Source organism: Brienomyrus brachyistius, chromosome 4, assembly GCF_023856365.1.
Source record: "Brienomyrus brachyistius isolate T26 chromosome 4, BBRACH_0.4, whole genome shotgun sequence".
In the NCBI taxonomy this organism is placed as follows: Eukaryota; Metazoa; Chordata; class Actinopteri; order Osteoglossiformes; family Mormyridae; genus Brienomyrus; species Brienomyrus brachyistius.
The window spans coordinates 5,361,448-5,387,034 of NC_064536.1; the positions used below are offsets into that span (position 1 = coordinate 5,361,448).

The 25,587-nt window shown below is 44.0% G+C and overlaps 1 protein-coding gene across 2 annotated transcripts; it reads left to right on the top strand.

The window, feature by feature from the left end:
- Window positions 1-3,606: 3,606 nt before the first annotated feature.
- Window positions 3,607-22,544, top strand: LOC125740003 (desmoplakin-like). 2 transcript variants are annotated; one of them, XM_049010628.1, is made up of 24 exons: window positions 3,607-3,882; window positions 4,316-4,400; window positions 6,670-6,779; window positions 7,714-7,861; window positions 9,411-9,536; window positions 9,838-9,897; window positions 10,010-10,177; window positions 10,272-10,376; window positions 10,609-10,704; window positions 10,797-10,922; window positions 11,214-11,366; window positions 12,350-12,504; window positions 12,617-12,743; window positions 12,870-13,056; window positions 13,401-13,639; window positions 13,760-13,938; window positions 14,527-14,665; window positions 14,886-15,079; window positions 15,627-15,789; window positions 15,890-15,973; window positions 16,115-16,222; window positions 16,333-16,431; window positions 16,541-18,367; window positions 18,859-22,544. In XM_049010628.1, exons 1-24 carry the CDS (start codon window positions 3,722-3,724, stop codon window positions 22,042-22,044), a joined length of 8,025 nt encoding a protein of 2,674 aa, XP_048866585.1. In that variant the 5' UTR covers window positions 3,607-3,721; the 3' UTR covers window positions 22,045-22,544. The 2 variants fall into 2 exon arrangements, with proteins under 2 accessions (XP_048866585.1, XP_048866586.1); XM_049010629.1 differs by having other exon boundaries at window positions 16,541-17,038.
- Window positions 22,545-25,587: the final 3,043 nt, after the last annotated feature.

The following is a 25,587-nucleotide window of genomic DNA, read 5'->3' on the forward strand; positions in this document are numbered from 1 at the left end:
TCAGTCTGCTATGTCTGCGTCGCTTGTGTGGATTGTTCCATCCATCTGTCCATCCATCCATTCCACTTGTTCATCCAGTACCAGGTCACTGTGAGTCAGAAGGGGGTGTCCATGATACAATTAACTGGGCAAGGAGATGGGTGTGCAGACCAATGTGGGGGGGGGGGGGGGGTAAAAATGTTGTTAAACAAGGCTAGTGGAGACCCCTTGTTAGTGGAGGCCCCTGGGCATCAGCCTACACGCTAAACAGTGTGCTGGTCCATCAAGCAGGACTGACATCTTCCCATTATAAATAAAAAATGAGAAGACCCACGGCACACTGTCTGAGTATGCCGGGGTGATGTCATCTCATCCAGCAGATGGTACTGCACTTGCACTGGTATTTTCTACCAAATATTTCAATACATCGTATCTGGCATGTTGGTGCAGGATGGACCTGTAATCCTGAATGTCTACAGTTTGGCGTCAGCCTGGGCAGATATGTGATTAGTCAGCTGCAAACCTTCAATCACATTCCCATGCCAGCTTCTGCTGGGACAGCGTGACAGCACTGTGACACGCCCGTTCATTGTTAATTTTGCCAGGGAGGGTGAGTAATGGATGGTGCCAGTCTGCTCACGGCCAGGTGAGAAATGCCAGCCCAATGAACTACAACAAACCTAAAAGCAGCCGATCTACCATGGTCTAAAATCAAGGCAGTCGTGATTTATACGGAAAAGTGGTTAATATTTAGCCGGACATCAGCACCATCAGCAAAATGTTAGAAAAGTGCTCTGTTGTTATTTTTTTTCCCCACCAAATATCCGTCTCCAAAGCAAATTCTGTTTTACTTTTTTTTTTTATACACTTATAGCATCAGCTTTGAGGGTTTATCCACCAGCAGACAGACAGATACGAAGACTGAAGAGATATGAAGAGATTGTCTATCTGCAGCGATTGGCCGCTGCATTTCTGAGGTGAGCGGGTAGCGTTTCCATGGCAACCACGACAGGGGCTGTGTGACAGGGCTGAGATTCCAGAGCCGGGCGTTGGCTCCTAAGTAGGGTGTGACCCCCCCCCCGCGTGGGGCTGAAATGCAGGTGCTTTTCAACACGCAGACCGTGACCAAGGATCATTATCACGGGCGGCACACTTACTGGAAAGTGCAACCAAGCCTGGACATGTGATTCGCGGGTGTTTGACTGTCGACTTCCAACACTCGACATTTAAATCAAATATAAAATATCACGTTTGCAAGCAGGTTTGTCACAAAGCACTGTTACAGAAAAAGTTCAGCACTGGGTAAAAAAGAAAAAAGAAAATTAATCCCAGATTTTTTTCAATGAGCTCAATAGTACTAAAAGTCCAACAGCATTGATTAATGTTTATGAAAAATGGGAAAGTTGGTTCAGGTTTAAATAATTGAGTGAGATACGAATGGCTTGATAATGATAGTACTGAAGGTGGGGGCTGGGGGTGTTACCGGTCCTGCAGGAGGGAGTGATGCTAAGGGCACCATCTTTTACCTGTTATGTCAAAGAAAAAAATAACATAGCACCAATCACAACGGCTCAGTGACGATGCTATAATTATTTCCGCAAAAAGACTGCCGTCGTTAGCTGTCGATAGCTACCGATGATACAAAAGAACATCAGTGAAATCTATTGGTCGGTCTGACATTCAGCTCCCTGAGCTCAAAATATCTTCCCACGCCTATGGGTGTTACCTTCCAGATGTTCCTCGTCTTGTCCTCTTCTTTTGTATAAATTCTGATTGGTCAGACTGGTCGAGTAACAATCTATACTATAAGAAGTAGAAATAACGTAAAACTATAGCGATGTTTTTTTTTCCGAAGAATGAGATATTATAAGAAATTAGATTAGAAGTGTTGCTACCCAACCAAAATTTTTTGGCTGTCCCTCTTCAGCCAGTAATTGGGCTGATGGAGACACCTGACCTCAGGCAGACAGGAACTCATCAAGTAGGACAGAAAACCTGCTGGATACCGGCACTGCAGGATCAGGGCTGCCTACCCAAGGTGCCGTAGCAGTCAGGCTATCTGGGTCCAGCTGATGGACCGTCGGATCAGTGCTAGATGGCCCTGGACCAGAAAGCAGAAGGACATACATAGAAAATGCAGAATTATCGCTTCGCTAAATAACTAAAGTATACTGAAGTAGAGTAAACCAAGTGTAACACAGGTAAAGTAAGCCCGGTAAACTTAAACACACACACACACACACACACACGCGCGCGCGCGCACACACACACACACACACACCTATATAAACGAGGACCTTCCATTTATTTATATTGGGAAAACTGTAATCGCCACATGACGACCCTAACCCCAACCCAGCCCTAACCTTAACCATAAGTAACCAAACAAAATACAAGAATTTAGCATTTTTACTTTTTTGACTCCAGTCACAGATTTTCATTAAATTGAGTTGTCCCTCAAAAACGGGTATTCATCACGTTGTGGCGACATTGTGTCCCCATAAGGTAAGGTATACGGACTCGCGCACTAACACTGTATATATAAATTCTGGAATAACAAATAAGATGTCTATTAAGATAAGCTTTAAGAAATTAGTTAAGCAATTACAAGCTGGTTTGATCTGACTAGTAAAAACTGGAGGGTATGCTGTTTTTTTCCCCGAGAAATACTGGGGCTGTTTTTCAGAAGTTTGGCAATAATCCACTTATTTAATTAACTTAAATTAAATAAAGATGGCAATTTTCCCCCGGAGGGGTGGGGGACTCTGCCCAGTGGGGCGTACATGGGGGAGCTTCCCAGATGGACCGACAGTTATTTATGAAGGTGAAGTACTCTGTATTGCGCAATATGGGCGGAGAATCGAATGGCCGCACTTTGGTGTCCCCTGCTGAACAACACAGTAGCGTTGTTATATCTTACATCTTTTTACATATATCTGAATTCTCGGGGGGGGTCTGAAGGTTCAAAGATGGGAGTGAACGGTCCGGAGGGGAGTGTCTGACACCCCTGGGCCGACGCAGGAGTGTTTCATAAAGTAGTCTGCCTTCTGCATTCCTGTATCGTGCTGTTCCGCCTTAAGCGGTAGGTGTGTCGCCTCAATCGGGTTATTTAGTTCGAATATAATGATCAATGCGTGTGTGCTGAGAATGAAAAAGAAATAAAATGATGATGTGAAATTAAGTTTGTAATTTGAGACTGGGTGGATGTGAGTGGAATTAGATCATATTCTAATATATGCACACGTTCCCACGAAGGTTAACCAGCATTAACCCCACATAGATGGGGCAGAATTTAGCCCCGCAAGGAACGCGCTTGGTAAAAAATATCAGTGAAAATACATTTTAAAATATATTCTTCACCATTTTTTAAAAATCGCGTTTTCTGCAAGGTTCTCTGTGTAGAATAATATCAATCGCAGGGTTAGCAGCCAAATTACACAAGGCCAGCGTACTGTGTGAGTGGAGGCTGTGGAAACTTTTATGTGGGATATTCACACAATCGCCTGCAAGGACAGAAAACTTCACGTTTCTGTTTCTACTAAGAGGGGAAGAAAAGAAGCTGTGCATGAAACAAAAGATATCTGAATGGCAGCCAGGAAGGTGTGGCTTATAGGGTGGAAAAGTCCAGGTCTTCCGTGTTCGGAGAATAGTGCGCTTAGGGACGGACGGAGACGGTGCGACGTCTCACCTCTTTCTCTCCCCAGCGCCGGATCATTACAACGGCTTCACATTACGTTAAGGAATGAGTTATTACGGCTCCCAAGAGAGACTAGCAAACATGGCTGGAAGAACTATGTACGCCAGTCCTACCTATTCCAGGGCAGAGGTTCACGGCGGTAATGGATACCTGCCGTCGTTCATGGACGGATACTCTGCGACTATCGGCGGTGGAGCGCATACAGAGTATGTAATTCTACTTAAGTAATATGTTATTAGGTTAATAGTATTTGACATATATAGCATCAAAAACTTTTTTGATGCAATAAAAGGCAACATATTTATATGTTTTGGTAAATATGTAACATAGTTAAAATAAATTTTATTATTGGTTAAGAGGGGTTTTTCCTCTGCTTTTTTACGGGCAAAATTTCAGGAATTTCGTTCACGGTCTATCGCATCCTGCATCGCTTTCGGTTGCCGTAATAATGAATAAGGCATGAATATAACGTTACGCAGCGTTTTAACCTCCAAGACAAAATACGCACTGACTATTGAGAAAAAAAGACTTCTAATTGAAAAATAAGCAAGGAAAATGGCCCGCGGTTGTTTGCGAAGTATGAATGGGATTCTGCTTCTGGTACTGTACACACCTCAAAGCGACACTCTGTTCCTCCAGTGCGCAGGTGGTGCTTCAAAGGGCTAGAAGCACGAAGGCCCAGTATCAGGATCAAATGAAGAAAGCTGAATATGTCTTCCAGTCCGTAAGTGACTTTTAAACATACTTTTCAGTCATCTGTGGCTCAGGTTTAACAGATGCTGGTTTCTGTCTTTGAATCACGAACCCGTTTTCCTACTCCTGGTACAGTTTTCCCCCAAAAATTTAAGGCAATTAAAAATGCACACACTAGGTACATCAAAGAATTAAGTCAAAGTGGTAGATACATATATAATAAGACGGCTATATGACGAACAAATGAACTAAACTACATGGATTACATTTAAAATTCTCACCCGGAGCTGCAAGGTTTACGTGAGAAAAAATGTTTGGAACCAGTTGGCTGACAGTAAACAGACAGGTGACAACATAGTTAATCACTGACTTACACAATAAAGCCAAATTGCCAGTGGAAAGAATGCAGCCTTTCTCTCTTGCATCATGGCCAGTTAACCCCCGCCTGTCATATACGCCTTTCCACACCTATACTATAACACTTATAATGCAAAGACGGAACCAAAAAGATTCTAGTCATTAAATGTTCCTTTCCGTCATTGGTTATGCCATGTCACTTTTTAATCATTCGTGTCTGCAAACTATATGCAATTGCACAAATGTGTGGGGTATAGTTTGCTAGTTGATTAATTTGTTTAGTAAATGGTCTTATCTAGTTGTCGGGAGTAGCGTATTGTTAGTGTATGAAGAGGGTGATAGTTATGCAGATATAACCATGCGTGTGACAGTATTCCCCTTATGATGTGGTGTTATGTGAGATAATCGCTTCATCTGTTTTATTACGTTATGCCGCGTGTTGGAGGTAGAAAAAGTGATCGTTGTTCAGCGCAAACGCTGCTTTGTACTTAACTGGGAGAAAAATAGTTAAAATACCGAACATCGATCATTTGGTCACATTAAAGCTTTTGAGTAGTGAGAGCGCTCCCCTGTGCACAAAATGTCGGCCTAATCCATCTTGTTTAACCTGCGTCGGGTTTCGCGGCACATCGGGAGCACACCCGACTGTTCACAAACTCGTACCTCTAGGTTAGACAAAACAAATGCTGTAAAGTGAAAGATTTCACTTTAGCTGAGATCTTGGTTAAAAGCAAGAGTTAAAGGTTAAAATTTGCGTATGTGTGTATATGTTGTGCATGTAATGTGTGTTATAGTTACATTCAGCCGCGAAAACAATTACGAGAAGACTACATTTTTACATTTACACAATTCTGCATTTTAAAATCCTGGGTTAATCGTGGTTCTGCTGGCAGAAGGCTACGCTGAGCGGCAGGTTGCTTCCACATTAAAAATTTCTAACGCAGCAGTACACCAGCATAAGGTGAAGCAGGAGAGATTGGGAATGATCAGAAGCCTTATGTCTTATGAGGAGAGGTTAGCTGAGCTGAATCTGTTTAGCCCCGCGCCAAGGAGACTAAGGGGGGCATGATCCAGGTATATACGATTCCATAAGTGGAAATTAGCGGGAGATCATTTTAAAACGAATTTAAGGAAGCACATCTTTACACAGCGTGTAGTTAGAGTATGGAATAGTCTTCCTGTTAGTGTAGCGCAAGCTAAAAGCCTGGGTTCCTTTAAATCAGAGCTAGATAAGATTTCAACAACTCTGAGCTATTAGTTAAGTTCTCCCAAAACGAGCTTGATGGGCTGAATGGCCTCCTCTCGCTTGTAAATTTCTTATGTTCTTGTGTAAGCCAATCAGTAACAGGCAGGAGTGACTTTCTAACGCAGAGATGACCGTTAACTTATCCGACACTTTTTCATGAATCGAAGGATGACACCAAGTGACCTTCTAAAGGAACGGGAAACATTAAGTGCAGGTGTGAAGTGCACTGCAAAGACAAGTTTGTATCGGGCTGCTACAAGCAGGACTGAGGTCCCATAAAGCAAGAAAGAAGCCCTTCATTAATGAGAAGCAGGGAAAAAACCAGGTTGCAGTTTGCAAAGTATATATTACTCACAGACACGCACCCGTAAATTGAGAAATGAGTGAAACAAAAAATTTGTGCTGCGGTCTCTGCATTTTTTCCACAGCTGTATCACAGAGGAAATAATGAGCCTGTCTGATCTGATGTGTTTTTCACTTTGTCATTGTAATTGTCCCTGGTGCTGTTCAAAGCAGTTTGCGGATGTGTACGTGTGTTTTTAGTGGACTGCTGCGTGTGGGCGACAGAGCGGAGGAAAGACGGTCACTGAAGCAGGGGCGGGAAGACATCTCTTTATGACTGCCAGGAGCTAACGCCGACTTGATAGCATCTAATTATAATAATAATAATAATAATAAAATTCCATGTGTTTCAAAGGGTGCTGACCATCAGAAGTATATGACCCGGCCTGCAGAATACACAGACCATGTTATATACAGCCATGATCTGCGGCAACATGGCCAACCCGGCGATTCCATCCAGAGGAGGTCAGTGTGTGTGTGTGTGTGCGTGTGCGTGTGCGTGTGTGTGTGTGTGTGTGTGTGTGTGTGTGTGTGTGTGAGCGAGCGGGTATACCTATCCTTATGGGGACACAATGTCCCCACAACGTGATGAATACCGACAGGAAACTGGTCCCCATAAGGGAAAACTAAATTTAATAAAAAATCTGTGACTGCAATGAAAAAACTAATAATGCAAAAACTTTTGTATTTTGCTTCGTTAATTATGGTTATGGTTAGGGCTGGGTGGGGGTTAAGGGTATCATCGTTAGCATTAGCATTTTTCCCACAGAAATGAATGAGCGGTCCCCATAAGGATATGTTTACCCGACGTGTGTGTGTGTGTGTGTGTGTGTGTGTGTGTGTGTGTATGTGTGTGTGTGTGTGTGTGTGTGTGTGTGTGTGTGTGTGTACACGTGTGCTTCCACAGGACAAATTGTTCAGAAATGCTTGTGTCTTCCCAAACATTCCAGAATGTTTAAGAATGGGTGTGTGTACAGGATTGAATGTGTTTTGTCTTCGAGATGTTGAGCTGTGTATGACTCTGTATGACTGTGTATGACTCTGTATGACTGTGTGTGTGTGTGTGTGTGTGTGTGTGTGTGTGTGTGTGTGTGTGTGTGTGTGTGTGTGTGTGTGCGCCTTCTGATGAATCCTGCGGTGTCCTTACAGATAGCAGAGGAATGTGACCCCAGATTGTGTGACCTCACTACCAATGCACAATTAGCAACCCTGTTATTTTCAAGAAACAGACCCTCCTGTCTCAGCGGTCAGCTCTAATTTTCATAAAGGTCACGTTCGGCAGCTGAAGTGAAATATGCCTGTTCAAGGCCGTCAGGATCCAGCTGCTTGGGGGGGGGGGGGGGGGGGGAGGAGGTAGGGGTGTTACCCCAGGTGAAACCTGTCTCCCTCTCTTGGCCAGTGTGGAGCAGGGCAGGGAGCAGGTCATCAGGATGCAACAAATGCCCATGGCCAACCAGGCCACCCTGTACCGCACTCGCGCCAGCGTCTCCTACGAGGACGCGGGGAGGAGCTTCCAGGACGCCATGGGCTGGATCACACAGAAGAAGGTGCCTGAAAAAGCCGGGGCCTCTGGCATTTTCCTTGGGTGCACATCATGTCCTTCCAGGAAGGAGGCTTCAGTACCCTGACATTTAATTAATGTGACACGTATACAATACAATGTCCTTTATTGTCATTGTAACAATTACAATGGAACTATGAAATGCAACAATGTTTGTGATCCCCTAATATTGCTTTGATGTACACATGAATATTAAGGGAAAAGAGATAGAAAAGGGTAAGTTAAATAAATGAACAAACAAGAAGGTGACCTACCAAAAATTAAAAGATAGAGATATAGAAGCAGTAGAGAAAGTGACTGTACGTATGGTTTACTTTTATCCAAAGCGACTTAAAGTACAGGGAAGGGTTACACTTTTCATGTGCTCATTGCGTTGTTAGAGCAACGCTGTGCATGTTGAGCTACCGGATGTGTTTGTTTGCTTGCGTAAGGGAGGGGGATCGGGTGACGTGCCACACCCACAACACGCTAAAATTACAGAAATTCTGCTTTTCTCCCTGGCCAATGACATGCTGCCGCCTACACACCTGAACCAAGCCAATGCCCCTGCTTTGTGGTTTAATGACTTTACCTCCCTGGGCCGGCACCAAGCGGGGTGTAATAGGACTCTTTCAAGCACAGCAGATCGCAAGGCGCGGCCATGTCCTCGCCGAAACCCGATTCCCTGGAAATAGGGAGGGGGAGTGCAGTATTGCTAACCATGTCGGGGCGTGGTAGTATGGTTACCTAGTAGAGAAAGTCCAGTCGTATTTTCTCATCGCTGTTTCAGTCTTTATCGGCCTATCTTCACCGTGCTCCGAGGCTCGCCCCATGCTCGACGTCTCATGTTCCAGCTCCTCCCTCTCGCTCTTGTTTTGACTTCTTCCCTCCTTCGTGATTCACTGTTTACCTTTCGTACTGACTATCTCGTTTCCTACCTTCCCCTCACAAACCCATGAAGCGAGAATGACTAGTTGGCGCCCCCTGCAGGGCACCTCTGGATATTATTTTCTGCTGTCAGAGCTGCACTTAACCCTGAGCTGTTTTCGCCTCCAGAGACGGTGGAGGTTTGACATTGTGCTCAATGTGATTTAACGCTTATTGCTACGCACCTCATTTGTGTTGGGGGAGGAGCGATGAAGAAAAGTTGCAAAACCTTAGCTGTGGGCTTTAGTACGAGGACAGTACACCTTAACGGACATCATAGCCTAGGCTACCCTACCTTAAATATGCTTAGAACACTTACATTAGCCCACAGTTGGGTAAAATCATTAACACAAAGCCTATTGCATAATCAGCTGTTGATTATGTCATGTAGTTTATTGAATAATGTACTGAAAGTGAAAAAGAGAATGGAACTGGAATATCCATTGTAAAGCCGAAATATCGTAACAGGCGCTGTCATAATCTAGGGAGTGCCTGTACTTTGAACCAGGCTTGATCTTTTGGTTTATGATTTGGCTGCTTGCTGGTTATCACCAGCCAGCAAAGCGAAATGTTGCATAGGGAGAGTTGATGGCAGCGAGATCTTGACGGTGTGCCCACATCCCTTCCAGCGCATGATTGAGACCGCCCCCTGGGGCGATGACCCAACCACCATCGAGCAGCACATCTTGAACCAAAGCAAGTTCCAGAGCTCCATCAGTAGCAGCATGGAAGTCGACAGGGCGAGGGATGAGCTGGTATGTTCGCGAGCACGGCGACCGAGCTCGCCGCCACTGGCCGCTCCTACTCTACCGCTCACCTCCCTTCCAGCTTTACACCCTAACCCAAACACATTCTTCTCTCGTCCCGTTACAGATCTCCAGATTAGTCGATCACACCCTTTTTCTTCTGTGTCACCCTCTTAAAAATAACCTGCCCCTGATAGCCACCTCTGTCAAAATTTTCTGCAGACCCCACAGTCCAAGGTATAAAAAAAATGGAAATTTCCATGAATCACGTGTCAGGTTTTTTTTTGTTTTTTTGCTGTGTTTATTTTAGGTACAAAAAGGGGACAAAGTCATGTTAAATGCTCTGGATCATGAGTGGGACAGTTTACAGGTGGGTCTGTCCTCCAGTCGAACACTAAAAGTTTGTAAGCCTTTTAAAGTTTATTATTATCATTATTATTAATAATGATAATAATGATAATGATTTGTTTTGTTTTTGTTAGAAAATGTCCTTCAACAGATTCCGCCAGCTGCGAGAGCTGCAGAGCATCATCGAGGAGATCTCCAGGGAGATTATTTGGGTGAACGAGCGGGAGGAGAAGGAGCTGGTGTTCGACTGGGGAGACAAAAACATCGACACCTACATCCTGCAGAAACAAGAGAGCTACTCCGTAAGAGCTCTCGGCCAGCCCCCGACTCCGCAGAGCTCCTTCAGACCTTCAAAGAGAACTAAAGAAAACTACTTTTGCTTTTTTTTTCCTCCAGGAACTTATGAAAGACTTGGAGGAAAAGGAAAAAGATTTGAACAAACTGAAGCAAAAAGTGGACAATTTACAGAAGAACAACCACCCCGCCTTTGACAAGATTGATGTAAGTGATCATTTGCTGGTCCTGGGCTGGGTCACGTGAAGCACTCTTGTGTGAGATGCCTGTCCCTGAAAGAGGCTCTACAAACAAGTTTGTTTTGCGTACTAAATTAAGACGGATTGAGGAAAAACAGGTGGACCAACTCCATTCCTCTGTTAGTAGGAACTGATGACTGTGTGTCAAACTGCTGACGACTGTTAGTAGCCGCATTTTAACACCAGGCTGATACTTCCAGGCCTACATGGACACTTTGCAGACTCAGTGGAGCTGGCTTCTGCAGATCACAAAGTGTATTTCTGTTCACCTGAAAGAGAACATGGCCTACAGTCAGGTGAGTCGCCGTTTGTCACAAACAAGCCACAGAAGCAAACTTCTCCTTGGAGAAACTCTTTCAGGCTCTTTCATTCTGCCGTTTGTGTGAAGTTCTTCAAGGAGGCCAACGAGATTAACACCAAGCTTAAGAAGGACCATGACAACATGCGAATGAGATTTGCTTGCGACAAGTCCACGCCGCTGGAGAATCTCATGGCCCTTCTCAAAAACCTGGAGGTATTGCTAAATAAATTACCATGCATTTTAAATAACCACAGTCATTGTTAGGTGAAAAAGTTGAATTATTTCTGTATTACCCACTTAATGAACTTAATGAATCATTTGTAACATGGCACTGGCCAGTAAGGGTTTAGTCAGAATTATGAAGGCTCGCACAGTGACTTATTGCATATCCAGTTCATTAAAATCACTAGATGAGAAGACCTTTGAGTAATACTACAGTGTCTGTATTGTGGTTATTACCCTTGGGGCAATCAGGAGTCATATTCCATATTTCTACCCCCGCAGAAAGAAAAGGAGAGGCTGCTGGAGAACAAGAGGCAGGTGCAGCTTCTGGTCAACAAGTCCAAGGGCATCATCAGGCTGAAGCCACGCAACCCGGAGTTCAGGGGCAGCAGCCCTGTCATAGTACAGGCCCTGTGCGACTTCAAGCAGGACCAGGTGAGAGGGGAGCAGCTGGGCCCACACCTGGCCAACACGCTTGCAAGGAAGGGCCCGTGGCGAAGGCCGGAGTGGGGCAGCCTCGAGAGTCGCTCCGACAGGCCAACTTGTATAAACAACACCATAGCCAGAGTACAGTAGTCCCCCTGTATCCACGGTTTCTGTAACCATGGTTTCAGCTCACCACAGTTTTGTCGTGAAACTGTGAAATGTGCAACAGTGTTTTTTTCCATTGTTCTTTCATCCTTTGAGGGGTATAAAAAGCATGATTGTCTTTGCCCAAGTCATTCTTTGGTACGTGATATTTTTTCTCTTGAGAATTAGGCTAAAACTTCAGAATCTCTTTCATTCAAGAGAGTATGGTGCTGAATATCAATGTACAATGTACTTAAACATGTACAAATTAATACTGTATTTAATGTCGGTAGTGCCTTACCGTTCACAAATGAACAAAATGTATAAGTACACAGAAATCGTGGTATACATGGGGTCCGTGGGTGGCTGTTATCTGCGGCAGGTCTTGGGACGTATCACCCACAGTTATGGGGGGGACTACAGTATAATGCAGAGAGCACTGAAGAAACAGTGTGATATGAACAAAAGGCCAATGACTGAGATTCACCTATTGAGCTACAAAAATCTTATCAATTCACCGATCAACAAAATCGCACATATTACAAGTTATCAGCTACTGATTTAAATATGCTCTGACTTCATACTTTGCGTACTGGAGTTCTCCGGGCCTTATCCTGTATATCGAAGAAATACAAGCTCACACAGGTGTACAGTGGAGTTTCGATGAGTACGGAGGGGGGCCACTGCCTCAGATTGCGGTCGGAAGCTCTTTCCGCAGAGAAATGATAATCATTCTGGATGCAGATTGTTCACAGAGTCAGGTTACAAGGGCATCTGAGGGGAGGCATCGTAAGGACATGGGTAAGAAAGGCGCCCATTACTGTGCTTTTGCTCCTGTTTCCCTGCAGAAGGCAATTCTCCAGGGCAATGAGGGCATCCTGAAGGACAACTCACAGCGCAGCAAGTGGCTGGTGATAGGCCCAGGGGGCCTCGATATGCTCATCCCCTCAGTGTGCCTGCTGATCCCACCACCCAACAACCTCAGCATCGAGCTGGCAAAGACGTGAGCTCTCCGAGAGCGAATTCGCGAGCATTGAGTCCATGACTGCTTCAGCATAATGCAATGATACATTGTCACCAGCAAGTGGCGATAGCATTCTTTCATCTTCTTCCAGAAATGAGAAATATTACGACGCCCTCATGGATGTTTCCAGTCAACTATACATCAACATCAAGAGCTTAATCTCCTGGCAGTACTGCGTAGAAGACATCAACCGTATCAATTCTCTCACCATGCAGCTTGTGAGTTCACCTTGGTTTTTGAGCCTATGTTGGTGATTAAATGCTCACCGCGGGTCCATCCACAGTGCCAAGGCTAATTCGCCATAATGCTGTAATGTGACGTCCTTTTCTTTCTTGTGACCACAGCTTACGAGAATGAGTCCGGATGAATATCGCAGCATAATAAAGAGTCTGGAGACTCACTACGAGGAGTTCAAACGCAACAGCCAGAAATCGGAACTCTTTGGTGACGAGGACAAGAAGATGATTGAGAAACAGTACGCCACTGCCCAGACCCACTATGACAAGCTGATCATACAACTTCCAACCTACAGTGAGTCCTGCACCATGTGTCTTGTGGTTGTCTATGGATTCTATAGATTCTCGTGGATTTTCAGGAATCCACATCATAGACACAATCCACACAGGTCATTTCGATCAGTTGGTGTAACTGTAGATCAGAATGCGTGTCACTATGACCTTTTAATATAACCTGGATGCAGGTAAAGGAGTGTCTCCCAGTCCGGTACTTGGGGGCCCCGAGACAGTTCACATTTTTGCTCCTCCTACTGGGAACTGGAAAGGTGCAAAATTGTGGACCGACTGTAGGACCACACTGGGAAAGACTGAAGTAAAGTCCCAGTGGCTAACATCATGTCTTTTGCGCCATGTTTATAGTTGCATCTGCCAACAAAGGAGTGGATGAATCTGTGAAGATGGAGGTTGTCCAGCCAGTGTCATCGAAGCCAGTTCCACCGAAGCCAGATGTGACCCAGCAGAGCACAACCTTCTTGATGGAACTGCATAGCTTGAGGCAGAGGGCGGAGGCGGCTGAGCTGGGTCTAACTCAGCACCTTCATGTCCCCTTGAAGGAGAACAGTGCTAAAGAGTGTTCCCAGCGCATCGTTGTGATAGAGGTATGTTCTGATTTCGTATATTTTGATCCTTCAATCTAAAGCTTAGGCCTCCTCTACTGTCCTTGGTCGGTAGGCTGTGGCTGTCGAGCACTGCTTGATTTTATCACCTGAAAACCATAGGGGATCCAGCGCGATGTCAATGCAATCCGTGACGAGCACATCAGACTAAAAGAGAAAATCTTGAGGCTCCTTGAGGGTATGACGGATCCGGACAAGGCTAAGTTTCTCCAGACAGAACTCGCAGTCATCAATCAGAAACTGGGCAGCCTGGAAGGATTCTCCACTTCCTATCTTCAAAGGTAAGATAAGGACTGTAGTTCATAACCTAGCAACATCATTAGTTCTATAAAATATTCAGCAAGAATCCAATCCTGGCCTTTATCATAAAGGAGGGCGTCTGATAATAATGTCAGATACACAAGCTCAATCAATGTAGGGTGACCACATAATCCATGTTAGAGATGATGCTTTCAGATACTTTTACAAGCTACTTTAAAACTGAAAGGCTCCTGTGATTGGCTAAATAGTTCAGTTCTTCTTGTGCTCTGACTGGTTTGTTCCCTTGATTGAAAGACTCATCCAGCTGTTTCCCTTTAATGTTAGTGACACAAGCATGATTATAGGAGACTGACCAATCAGCACTCAGCAAGAACTCGGCGCTTAAGTGAAATCCGGGTCCTCTTTATGGAAACGGTAGTTTACAAATCCTGTCCTAGCTCAGAATATCCTCCCTGACATGGAATATTTGGTTACCCTAAGTTAAGGATATCTGTCTGTTTGCCGTGTACGCATGTAACCCCTTAATGTCACAGCTATTAAGATTTCTAAATTGAAATTTTGTCTTGTCCCCACGGAGAGTTTGTTTTTACGGTTTCTTATCAAAATAGGCTGAAGGCGCTGCGAGGCCTGTTCCAGAGCCTGGTGCAAGTCGAGGACATTGTCAAGGTGAACGAGGCCAGGCTGACCGAGAAGGAGACCTCCTCTCTGAATCTACAGGAGCTAGAGGACTACAATGTCTTGCTGAAGGTAGTGCGCTAGAGTGGCACTTGTCTTCATGCCTTCATTTCCTGTCAACACAGCGATAGAGACAGATAAGAAAGGGAAGGAGATAAGTTTGCGTATTGATAGCGGCACATTTCCACGTGCATTAGCATTTTATTTGTACTGAGGTCTTGCGTAACGTTCGAATTCTGTGTTGAATAAGCTAGGATTAAGCTATTATCAATTTTGGATCTGTTGAATGCAGAGAATGAAATCAGAGCTGGACCAGAAGAGGGACATGCATAAAGCAATGGAAACGGAGCTGAACAACGCAGTGCAATGGAACAACCAGGTTGGGCAATCTTTCCACAAGTGCGATGTGGACCTCTCCAAGTATGCAGAGACGGTGAACCAGCTATCTGATCGCTGGCAGCGTATCCAGGCGCAAATCGATAGCAGGTGAGAGAGTCTTTTCTTTTCGCCATAATCAAAGATTCACTTTAAACCCCCTGTCATATAATATCTGTACTTGAACTAGTACATGAAGATCACATATTCATAGATAGGGTGAAGTATGTAATAGTGAAATCTTTCTACCATAGGAAAATGATTAAAGAGATAATTGAACATGTGCTTTGAAAGGTTTCTCGTTCTTAAGGGATTCTAAATATAATAAAGGGTCTTTGGTTGGACTTCAGCTAGTATAGGAGTAGTCTACCTTAGCAGGACTATAAAATAAAATTAGGTTCTTCTATTCAATTTCTGGGTGGTCTGTGTCTTGACTGTGTTCAGTCTATATTTAATATATTTTGAGGAGTATTCTTTTTTTAACTAATGGTCTTTGTTTCATCTGTGGTTGGGGTAAAAGTCACATAAGGACAGCAAGCTTGTGGCGTTTAATATATGAGCAGTTATCAGAAGCAACTTTGTCTAGTCTTCAGGTTTCGTTCGGGTTTGTCTGTGATCTTGTCTGTGAAAGACCCGTGAGCGCCCTTCCTTTCCATAGGGTGTGGGACGTCCAGAAACAGCAGCAGCAACTGAAGCACTACCAGCAGACCAGCTCGGCCCTCGCGGCATGGATTCAGAATGCACGCCAGCGGCAGGACACTCTTCAGGCCAACAAGGTGAACGACCTCCAAGCCCTTGTGGACCAGCTCAACCAGCAGAGGGTAGGAAGAAGCACTTTTCCATGTCTCCGCCAACTTAGAAGTTCTGTGAGGATTGTTGTCGCTGCCTTTCTCAGATTAATGTCTACGTGTTCAATTTCAGGCACTTCAGACTGAAATAAAAGGGAAGAAAGAAAGAGTGGATGAAGTTCAGAAGGATGCCAACACCTGTGCCTCTTCAATTAAGGTAGCTGTTTTGAAAGCCACCTGAAACATTGGGATAGGAGTTCAGATGTTTTAGTCAGTTTTTTAGCTTCATGGCTGTGGCTGGTGGTTTGTCTTGGCGCTTTCGGGTGACCTCTCTGACTGGTGTTGATGGACCACACAGGATTATGAGCTCCAGCTGGCCTCATACAGTGCTGGACTGGAGACTCTGCTCAACATTCCCATCAAGAAGACTATGCTGCAGTCCCCTGCTGACAACATCAGGCAAGAGGTATGTGTGACTTGTTCCTGAATGTCACTGATGTGATTTTCAGTACGATGGACTGGGTTACGTATGTTACTGTTTCTGGGGAACTAATTAAACTGCCGTGTTTCCTGTAGGCCACCGAACTGCAGGCCAGTTACATTGAACTCTTCACTCAGTCAGGTGATTTCTACAAGTTTCTTGTAGAGATGCAGAAAAACATGGAGGAACTGAAGGTAGGAATCACTGGAAATGTTTGCCTTTTAAATTTAATGTGCTGTATTGTTACATTAACAGTGTATGTGATAGATTCAATGTTTCACTTGAGTGTGTTTTATCTTTAAGATTAGGAACACCAAAATAGACCTTTTGGAAGAAGAGCTGCGGCGTCTGAAAGATGACGTTCAAGCTAAATCGCAGAAGAACAAGTCTCTTGAAGACACGCTGAGTAGATTCGAACTGCAGCTTTCCGAGAGTAAACATCAGCTGTTTTCCATGGAGGAAATAAAAAAAACTCAAGCCCGACAGTGTGACGCTGTCAAGGAGAACCTTGACAGTACCTACAGCCAGGTCAAAGATCTAACTGATCAAGTTACCAGGCTCACCTTTATGCTCGATGACGAGAAAAGAAAGAAGAGATTGGCTGAGGAGAGGTATGTTACCCAGCAGGAAGAGTATGAAAACCTCATGAGAAAGAGGCAGAAGGAGCTCGATGAGATCAACTGGTCGAAGATTGAAATCGAGAAGACCATCAAAGACAAGGATCGTGAGATTGAGAGACTAAAAATGCAGTTAGAAGATGAGGCGTCACGAAGACGACAGTTCGAATCGGAGATCTCTAAGGTAAGAAACCAATATAATCAAGACATAACTAACCTAAAGAAAACGTACGAGACTGAGATCCATGTCAGTAAAACCACCATGCAAAAGATCACACTTGCAAAAGAGGAGGACTCTGTGGCTCTTAAGCTGCAGAACGATAATCTCATGACTGAAAAGAAGGCCTTGGAGGAGGAGATAAGGCGACTACAGTACTCAATTAGTCAAACAGAGAATTTGAGGAAGAGGGCAGAGGCAGATGCCCAACAGCAGAAATCTGTTGGGTTACAAGACTCTACGAAAATACGAGAACTTGAGATCCACATCCAAACCATCACTCAAAAGAGAGCTGAAGATGAGTTAAGACAAAAGGAGTCCATGGCAGAGACTGTGAGAGTGATTCAAGAAAAGAATAAGCAGATTGCCGTGTTAACTCAAAACATGGAGCTGGAGTCAAGGAGGCGGAGTGCCTTGGAGGTAGAAAACAATGGTCTTAAGCAAACCAGGAATGAACTTCAGGCGAAGAACGTAGCTGCCAATGAAGTCATTAACAGGCTGAAAGTAACAGAGCAAGAACTAAGCATTGTTAGAATAGATCTGCAGAAACAAACACACGAAAAGTACAAGGTGGAACAGAATGGTAACAGATTGGAAGGCAGAATAAGAGACCTGCAGAAGATGTTGGATGGGTTAGAGGCTGAGGTTGAGAGACACAGGAAGGCTACTCTGGATGAGACCGCTGCAAGGTCAATGGCGGAGACAGAGTTAGAAAGAACAAAGCAGTCCTGCAAAGAACACTTATGCATAATCGACACTCTCAAACGTGAGCTGGAGATTGTCTCTGCTGCTGCGAAGCGAAATGAACAACAGCTTAAGAATGTCCAGGACGCCCTGGATAGGAGCCTGAAAGACCAGAAGCTCTCCTCTGACAGTACTAGCCAGTTAAATGCACAACTGAAAGCACTGCAGTTACAGCTCCAACAGGAACAAGGACGTGTCAAAGATGCGAATCTCCGGAATGAGACGCTGCAAAAGACCATTGAGGAGAAGAGCCGTATGCTGAACGACAATGCCGCGGAGATCGAGAAACTGCAGAAGATGACGCAGAGCCTGACCAAGGAGCGGCTGAGGTTAGACGAGGAAGTCCGGTCCCTGAAGCAGGAAAAGGAGGAACTGAAGAAGAACCAGCACAACAGTAACAATGAAGCAATGGCACAAATGTCTTCCCTGCAGAGCCAACTCCAGTCCTGTAACATAAGAGCTGTTGAACACCAAGCACATATTAATGAGCTGTCCAAGGAAAGGGACAGGTTGAAAATGGAAATTGAAAAAAGTCAAAAGCAGGCTTTTGAGGTACATTTAAAAAAACGTCTTGAAAAAAAGTGGAATTTTTAGTAGCGCAGGTTTAATATATATTAAATTTTGCATTTAGGGAAAATACAGTTTTGTCCCATATGTATGATTATTGGTTTGATACATAATTCATTCTAATCATGTGTCCCTAATGTCTGATTTTCTTGGTGTTCTGCTCGATAAGAATATGGTACAAGTGAGGTTTTTTCAAAGTGAAGAGGATTAGAAGTGAAATTGAAGTTAGAAGTAAATCCATTACAATTGTATCAGTTCTGGTATGTTGCATATAAAAGTAGCTTTGATATAGAGTGCAGAAGACTATGCATTATGTACTATATAATATATAATAATTGCTAACAAATACCATAGTGTTTATACATCAGTCATATATAATGTAATATTTTAAACGGGCCACTACCTATGTTGAATCAGCATAGATTACAAACTGATTACATCATATTACATTAAATTTATATTTTTCTTATTTTCAGGCATCCAGCATAGTGACCCAATCTCAGGCCAACTACAATGACATTTTGAAGGAGAAGGAGAGTCTTGCTATGAAGATAAAGCTGTTGGAGCAGGAAAAAGCCAGAATGCAGAGGTGTGACGAAGAGCTGAGCCGCGTCAAGCTCTCCCTTGAAGGTGAAGTTCAACAAAAGAAACGCATCCTAGATGAGAATGAGAAGGTCAAGAAAGATTTCAGTTACTGGAAGAGCCAGTATGAGCTAAAGGAGAGTCATATTAGACAGCAGGTCTCTGACAAAGATCAGCTAGAGAGGGAGAGGAACTCTCTGAGAAGTGAAATTGAAAGGCTTATGGCAGAGCTAAAAAGTGTGGAGTCACGGTATAAGAACAGGCTGCTTATTACAGAAAAAGAGGTGTCAGATATTACACTTGTGAAGGCCAACTTGGAGAAAGAGCTCTGGAAGCTGAAGCAACGACCAGCTTCCTACAATCAGCAAACGCAAACCAGTGAAGATATGGTCAAGGTGGACCCTTCCAAGCTCCTCTTCAATGGCGTCCACAGAAAAGTCACTGCTCATCAACTGTCTGACTGTAAAATCATCGACCAAATCACACTTGATAAGCTGCTTAAAGGCCAAAAGACTGTAGATGAGGTAGCAGTCAACATTCAGCCCAATCTGCAAGGCGCTGGGGTCATCGCAGGCGTTGTTGCGGGTACTCAAGGTAAAATGTCTATAAACGAGGCTAAGCAAAAAAATCTGCTCCCACCAGAGGCAGCAGTCATGCTTCTGGAAGCACAAGCTGCCACTGGCTATATCATAGATCCTAAAGTTAATGAAAAAATGCCAGTAGATGTGGCATGTTCCAGAGGTCTGGTGGACAGACAGGACAAGGATGTGCTTATCACTGCTGAAGCTGCCAGCACTGGCTTTAAGGATCCATATACTGGGAAACTCTTATCTGCTGGGCAGACTTTGAAAAAAGGACAGCTCAACCGGGATACTGTGATACGTCTTCTCCAGGCTCAGGAATCTGTTGGAGGAATACTTGACCCTGCCTTGAGTGTGTTCCTTTCAAAAGACACTGCACTTGAACGCAACTTAATTGACGAAGACCTCTACCGAGCCCTGAACAAGCGGCCAGCTTGCTACATCGACCCTCATACCAAGCAGAAGATTAGCTACAATGATTTGAAAATGAAATGCCACCCAGAGCCTGTCACGGGTCTTCTTCTCTTGACCTTACCAGAAAAGTCGGTGTCAGTGAAAGGATTTAGAGGGGACGTTTCCATTGATGAATTGGTTGAGTCAAAGCTTTTGACAAGACTAGAGGCAGAAGCCATGCCAATCAGTGAGATTGAGAACAAACTGAGGCCTTACCTTCGGGGATCTACATGCATTGCAGGTATTTATCATGAAGCTCAAGATAGGATCCTACCTATTTACCAGGCCATGAAGGATGGTCTCGTCACTCGTGGCACCGCACTTGAGCTTCTGGAAGCTCAGGCAGCCTCAGGATTCGTGATTGACCCCCTCAATAACCTCTATCTCACAGTAGAAGAGGCATTTAGGAGAGGCCTTATAGGAAAAGATTTTAAGGAAAAACTCCTTTCTGCTGAAAGAGCTGTTACGGGATACAAAGATCCACATACAGGGAAAACGATTTCTCTTTTTCAGGCCATGAAAAAGGAGCTGATTGAAAAGGGGCATGGCATAAGGCTTCTAGAAGCTCAGATAGCGAGCGGTGGTATAATTGACCCCAACGGAAACCACCGTATCGATGTAGATATTGCTTACAGTCGAGGATATTTTGATAAAGAAATGAATGACATATTAAATTATGAAGGAGATGATACAAAGGGTTTCTTTGATCCCAACACCCATGAAAACCTCACCTACCTGCAGCTTAAGAGGAGGTGCATCACAGACAAGACAACGGGGCTGATCATGCTGCCCCTGAAGGACAAGAAAAAGAAAGCTGAGATGGAGAAGATGCAGAATGTCCTTCGCAAGCGGAGGGTTGTGATCGTCGACCCAGACACAGGCAGCGAGATGACAGTGCGTGAGGCCTACCACAGAGAACTTATTGACTATGACACATTCCTGGAGCTCTGCGATCATGAGTGCGAGTGGGAAGAGATCACCATCACGGCCTCTGATGGTTCCAGCCGGCTGGTTCTGGTTGACCGAAAATCAGGCCAACAGTTCGATGTACAAGATTCAATCAACAGGGGTGTCATTAACCAGAGCATGCTAGACAAATATCGATCAGGGAAGATGACAATCAAAGAGTTGGCAGACAAGATGACCACCAAGTCCAGTAGTGAATTATCCATAACTTCTTCCAGCAGGGAAGATGTAAATGCATGCAGTACCCCTGCTCAGCTTGCCCCTTTATCACCAACTGTAAAAAGACGCCTTTCTAGTGTCTCCATAACATTATCACCCCCTTCTGAAATATTGGATGACCAGAGTCCAATTGCTGCCATATTTGATTCAGAAACACTTCAGAAAATAACCATCACTGAAGGCCTGCGTCGTGGAATAGTGGACACCATTACTGCCCAGCGCCTTTTAGAGGCCCAGGCTTGCACTGGCGGCATCTTCAATCCAGCCACCGGCGAAAGGCTTTCTCTTAAAGATGCGGAGCTCCAAAAAATCATCGATGAAGAAATGTCTGCGAACCTTAAGCCGGCCCAGAAGGCCTTCCATGGGTTTGAGGACGTGAAGACCAGGAAGAAGATGTCTGTTGCAGAAGCCATGAAGGAGAAGTGGTTGCCGCATGAGGCCAGTCAGAGGTTCCTTGAGTTTCAGTACCTCACTGGTGGCCTAATTGAACCCCAGACCGGTCTGAGAGTAAACATAGAGGAAGCTATCAGAAGAGGCTGGCTGGATGGGAAAAGTGCCCAGAAGCTCCAGGATACTCGAAACCACAGCAGAAACCTGACCTGCCCGAAGACTAAACTGAAGATCTCCTACAAGGAAGCCATGGACAGCTGCATGGTGGAGGAGGACAATGGAATGAAGATGCTTCAAGCCACCTCCATGTCGACCAAGGGGATCAGCAGCCCCTACAACGTGTCTTCAGGCCCGAGCTCCCGCCCAGGCTCCCGCTCTGGGTCCAGAAGTGGGTCCCGTCGGGGCAGTGTAGACCTCAGCCCCACTGTTAGTTTCAGTTTTAACAGCTTCAGCTCCAAATCCTATTCTTAAAGCCCTTCTGGTGATATTCTGACGTGGGTGGCACAGCATTTTATGGGGAAAAGCACTAATGCTAGATTTCATGAAAATTACTTTTCATTTTTATCTCATACTTTTTATTCTACTGTAGTTGCTCAAGTACGTTTTTTTGTCTTTGGGGTGATTTAGCGTTTTCATAGCATGAATATATCCTTTAAAAATGTTACTATATTTTGGTCTTTTTTACACAACATGCCAAGTGCTTAGTTTTTATTATATATATCGAAGTTTCCTGGTCTCTTTAAACTTATTTCTTTATGCTTTCAGCTGTTGATTTAGAAATTAACTACTGACTAGTAATAATATAGTTAAAATCAGAGATATATGTTAAACTACCTTTAAAATATGACTTTTATTTGCAGTACTGACAAACATGCCACATGATTCCTGCTGTGTCCTGTTTTATGCTTTAATCTAATTTGTTCTTAAATTTCAAGGGAATTTTCAATAAACTATCACATAGCTGGTTCAAACCTGGTGTAATCATTTTCAGAAGCTGGTGAATACAACCTTGTTTCCATAGAAGTTGAGACGCTGCGTAAAATGCAAATAAAAATAGACTGCAATGATTAGCAAATCATATAAACCATATTTAACTGAAAATAGATCAAAGACAACGTATCAAATGTTGAAACAGAAATTTTGTCGTTTTATGACAAATGTATGCTCAAATTGAATATGATGATTGCAAGCATGTTTCAAATAATTTGGGACCGAAGACTGGAAAAGTTGTGCAATGCTAAAACAAACCAAATGGTTGAATATCTCACAGCTAATTAGGTTAATTGGCATCATGTCAGTAAGATGATTGGGTATAAAAAGAGCCTCCTAGAGAGGCAGAGTATCTGTGCAGTGAAGATGGGGAGAGGTTCACCGCTCTGTGAAATATTGTGTGGGCAAATAGTGCAGCAATTTAAGAATAATGTTCCTCAATGTAATATTGCAAAGAATTTGGGATTTTCATCATCTACAGCACACAATAGGCATAAAAGATTCAGAGAAATCTCTGTACGCAATGGACAAACCAATATCGGATAGCCATGATCTTGGGGTCCTCAGCCGGCACTGCATTAAAAACATACATGATTCTACAGTGGTGCAGTGGATCACACTGTCGTCTCACGCCTCTGGGACCTGGGTTTAAGTCTCCACAAGGGTTCCATGTGTGTGGAGTTTGCATGTTCTCCCCGTGTCATCGTGGGGTCATCCGGGTGCTTTAGTTTTCCCCCCACAGTCCAAAAAAACATGCCAAAGCTAATTGGAGTTATCAAATGTGTGTGTGAGTGAATGGTATGTTTGTGTTCCCTGTGTTGGGTTGGTGCTCCACCCTGGGTTGTTCCCTGCCTTGCACCCGTAGCCTCTGGGATAGGCTCAGGACCTCTCATGACCCTGATTAGGACAAATGGTTTAAAAAAATGGATGGATTGATGGACGGATGGCTGATTTTATAGTGGAAGTCACTGCATGGGCTCAGGAACACTTCCGAAAACCATGGTCTGCGATCACAGTTTGTCACAGCATCCACAAATGCAGGATGAAACTCTACCATGCAAAGAATAAAACCGTAGCTAAATATGATCGAAAAACACCACGACTTTGCTGGGCCTGAGCTCATTTAAGATGGACAGAGATAAAATGGAAAACTGTCCTGTGGTGTGATGAATCAAAATTTCACATTCTTTTTTTGGAAATCATGGATGCTTCATTCTCTGGGCTAAAGAGGAGAGGGACCATCCAGTTTGTTAACTGTGGACAGTTCAAAAGTCGGCATCTGTGGTATGGGGGTGCATTCATATCCATGGCTTGGGTAGCTTGCACACCTGGGGAGGCACCATTAACGCAGAATGATATATAAAGGTTTTGGAGCGACATATGCTGCCATCTAGACGTCTTTTTCGGAGAAGCCCTTGTATATTTCAGCAACACAATGCCAAACCGCATTCTGCACTTATTACAACAACATGGCTCCGTTGTTGAAGAGTCCGGGTGATACACTGACCTGCCTACAAACCAGACCTGTCACCCATTGAAAGCATTTTTCATTAAACTAAAAATATAACAGAGGAGTCTCTGAGCTGCTGAGCAGTTGACATCCTATATCAGGCAAGAATGGGACAACATTTCACTTTCAAAACTCCAGCTGGTCTCCTCGGTTCCCAAATGTTCCCAGATATTTCGAGTCTTGTTAGAAGAAGAGGTTGACCCAACGTGTTTGTCATATATTTGTCATACAGTGGAGGTCAAACACACAACTTTATTAAAAAAAAATCACAACTTTGATACACAAGTTTTAATTTATTGTCGGTTTTCTAAATCCAACACATGGTCAAATTTAGACATGCAGTCAAAAATATACATACACTTACTTAGATGATTGATTTAGTGTGGCTTACAGTCTTGTAATTTGGTGCCAAGGTCTTTTAACTGCCTGTTTCTGATCATTATTGACTACAGTTGGTAGCTTATATGTGCAAACGTTAAAAGGTCTTAATTGACATCACTCATTGGATTGACCAACGCATGTTGCAATGGGGAAGTCCAAGGAGCTCTTGGCAAAATGAGGATTGACTCTTCGATGTCTCTTGTCTCTTGGAATCATTTCTAAACAGCTTCAGATCTCAAGATCATCAGTTCAGACAATTGGTCATAAATACAAATCTGTGGAGCTGTAGTCACTTTGTAAGGTCTGGAGAAAGACCCAAACTGTCACCCTCAGCTGAGAGGAAATTAGTGTGGATGGTCAGATGCAACCCAAGAACCATTATGGTAGAGGTCTGCCAGGCACTGGAAGCTGCTGGAATTCCAGTGTCACTTTCCTCAGTCAAGTGAGTTTTACATCGTTTTGGGTTGAGAGGCTGCTGTCCAAGAAAGTGCATCTACTGCAGAATCAGCGCCTTCAAGCTCAACTAAAGTTTGTGACTAATCACATGCACAGAGATACACCCTTCTGTTAGAAAATTGTATGGTTACTGTAGGTAAAAATTGAATTGTTTTGCCAGAATGACCAGAGGTATGTTTGAAAGGTAAGACATTCAACCCGGAGAATGCTGTACCAACTGTTAATCATGGATGCAGTAGTATCTTGCACAGGGGCTGTTTTACTGCCAGTGGAACTGGTGCACTGCACAAAGTGGATGGAATGCTGAAGTAGGATCTAGAATTCTTCTACATGACCTTATATTATGAGCTAGAAGGTTGAAACTTTGAGTGCTTCAACAGGACAGTGACTGTAAACATACATCAAAGCTGATTTCGCAATGGCTATATCAGGCTAACATTAAGTGTTTGGAATGACCTTCCCAAAATTCTGCCCTCAACCCCATCAAAAATATTTCAAAAGTATTTAAAGGTCAGGTCTGTACCAGGCACCCGATGAATTTGGTTGAATTCTATCAGTTCTACCAGGAACAGTGTTCAGACATCCAACCAGAATTCTTCCAAAAGCTTGTTGCTGGCTACCAAAAGTGTTTGATCGAGGTGAAACACGTTCAGGGACATATAACCAAATATTAACTA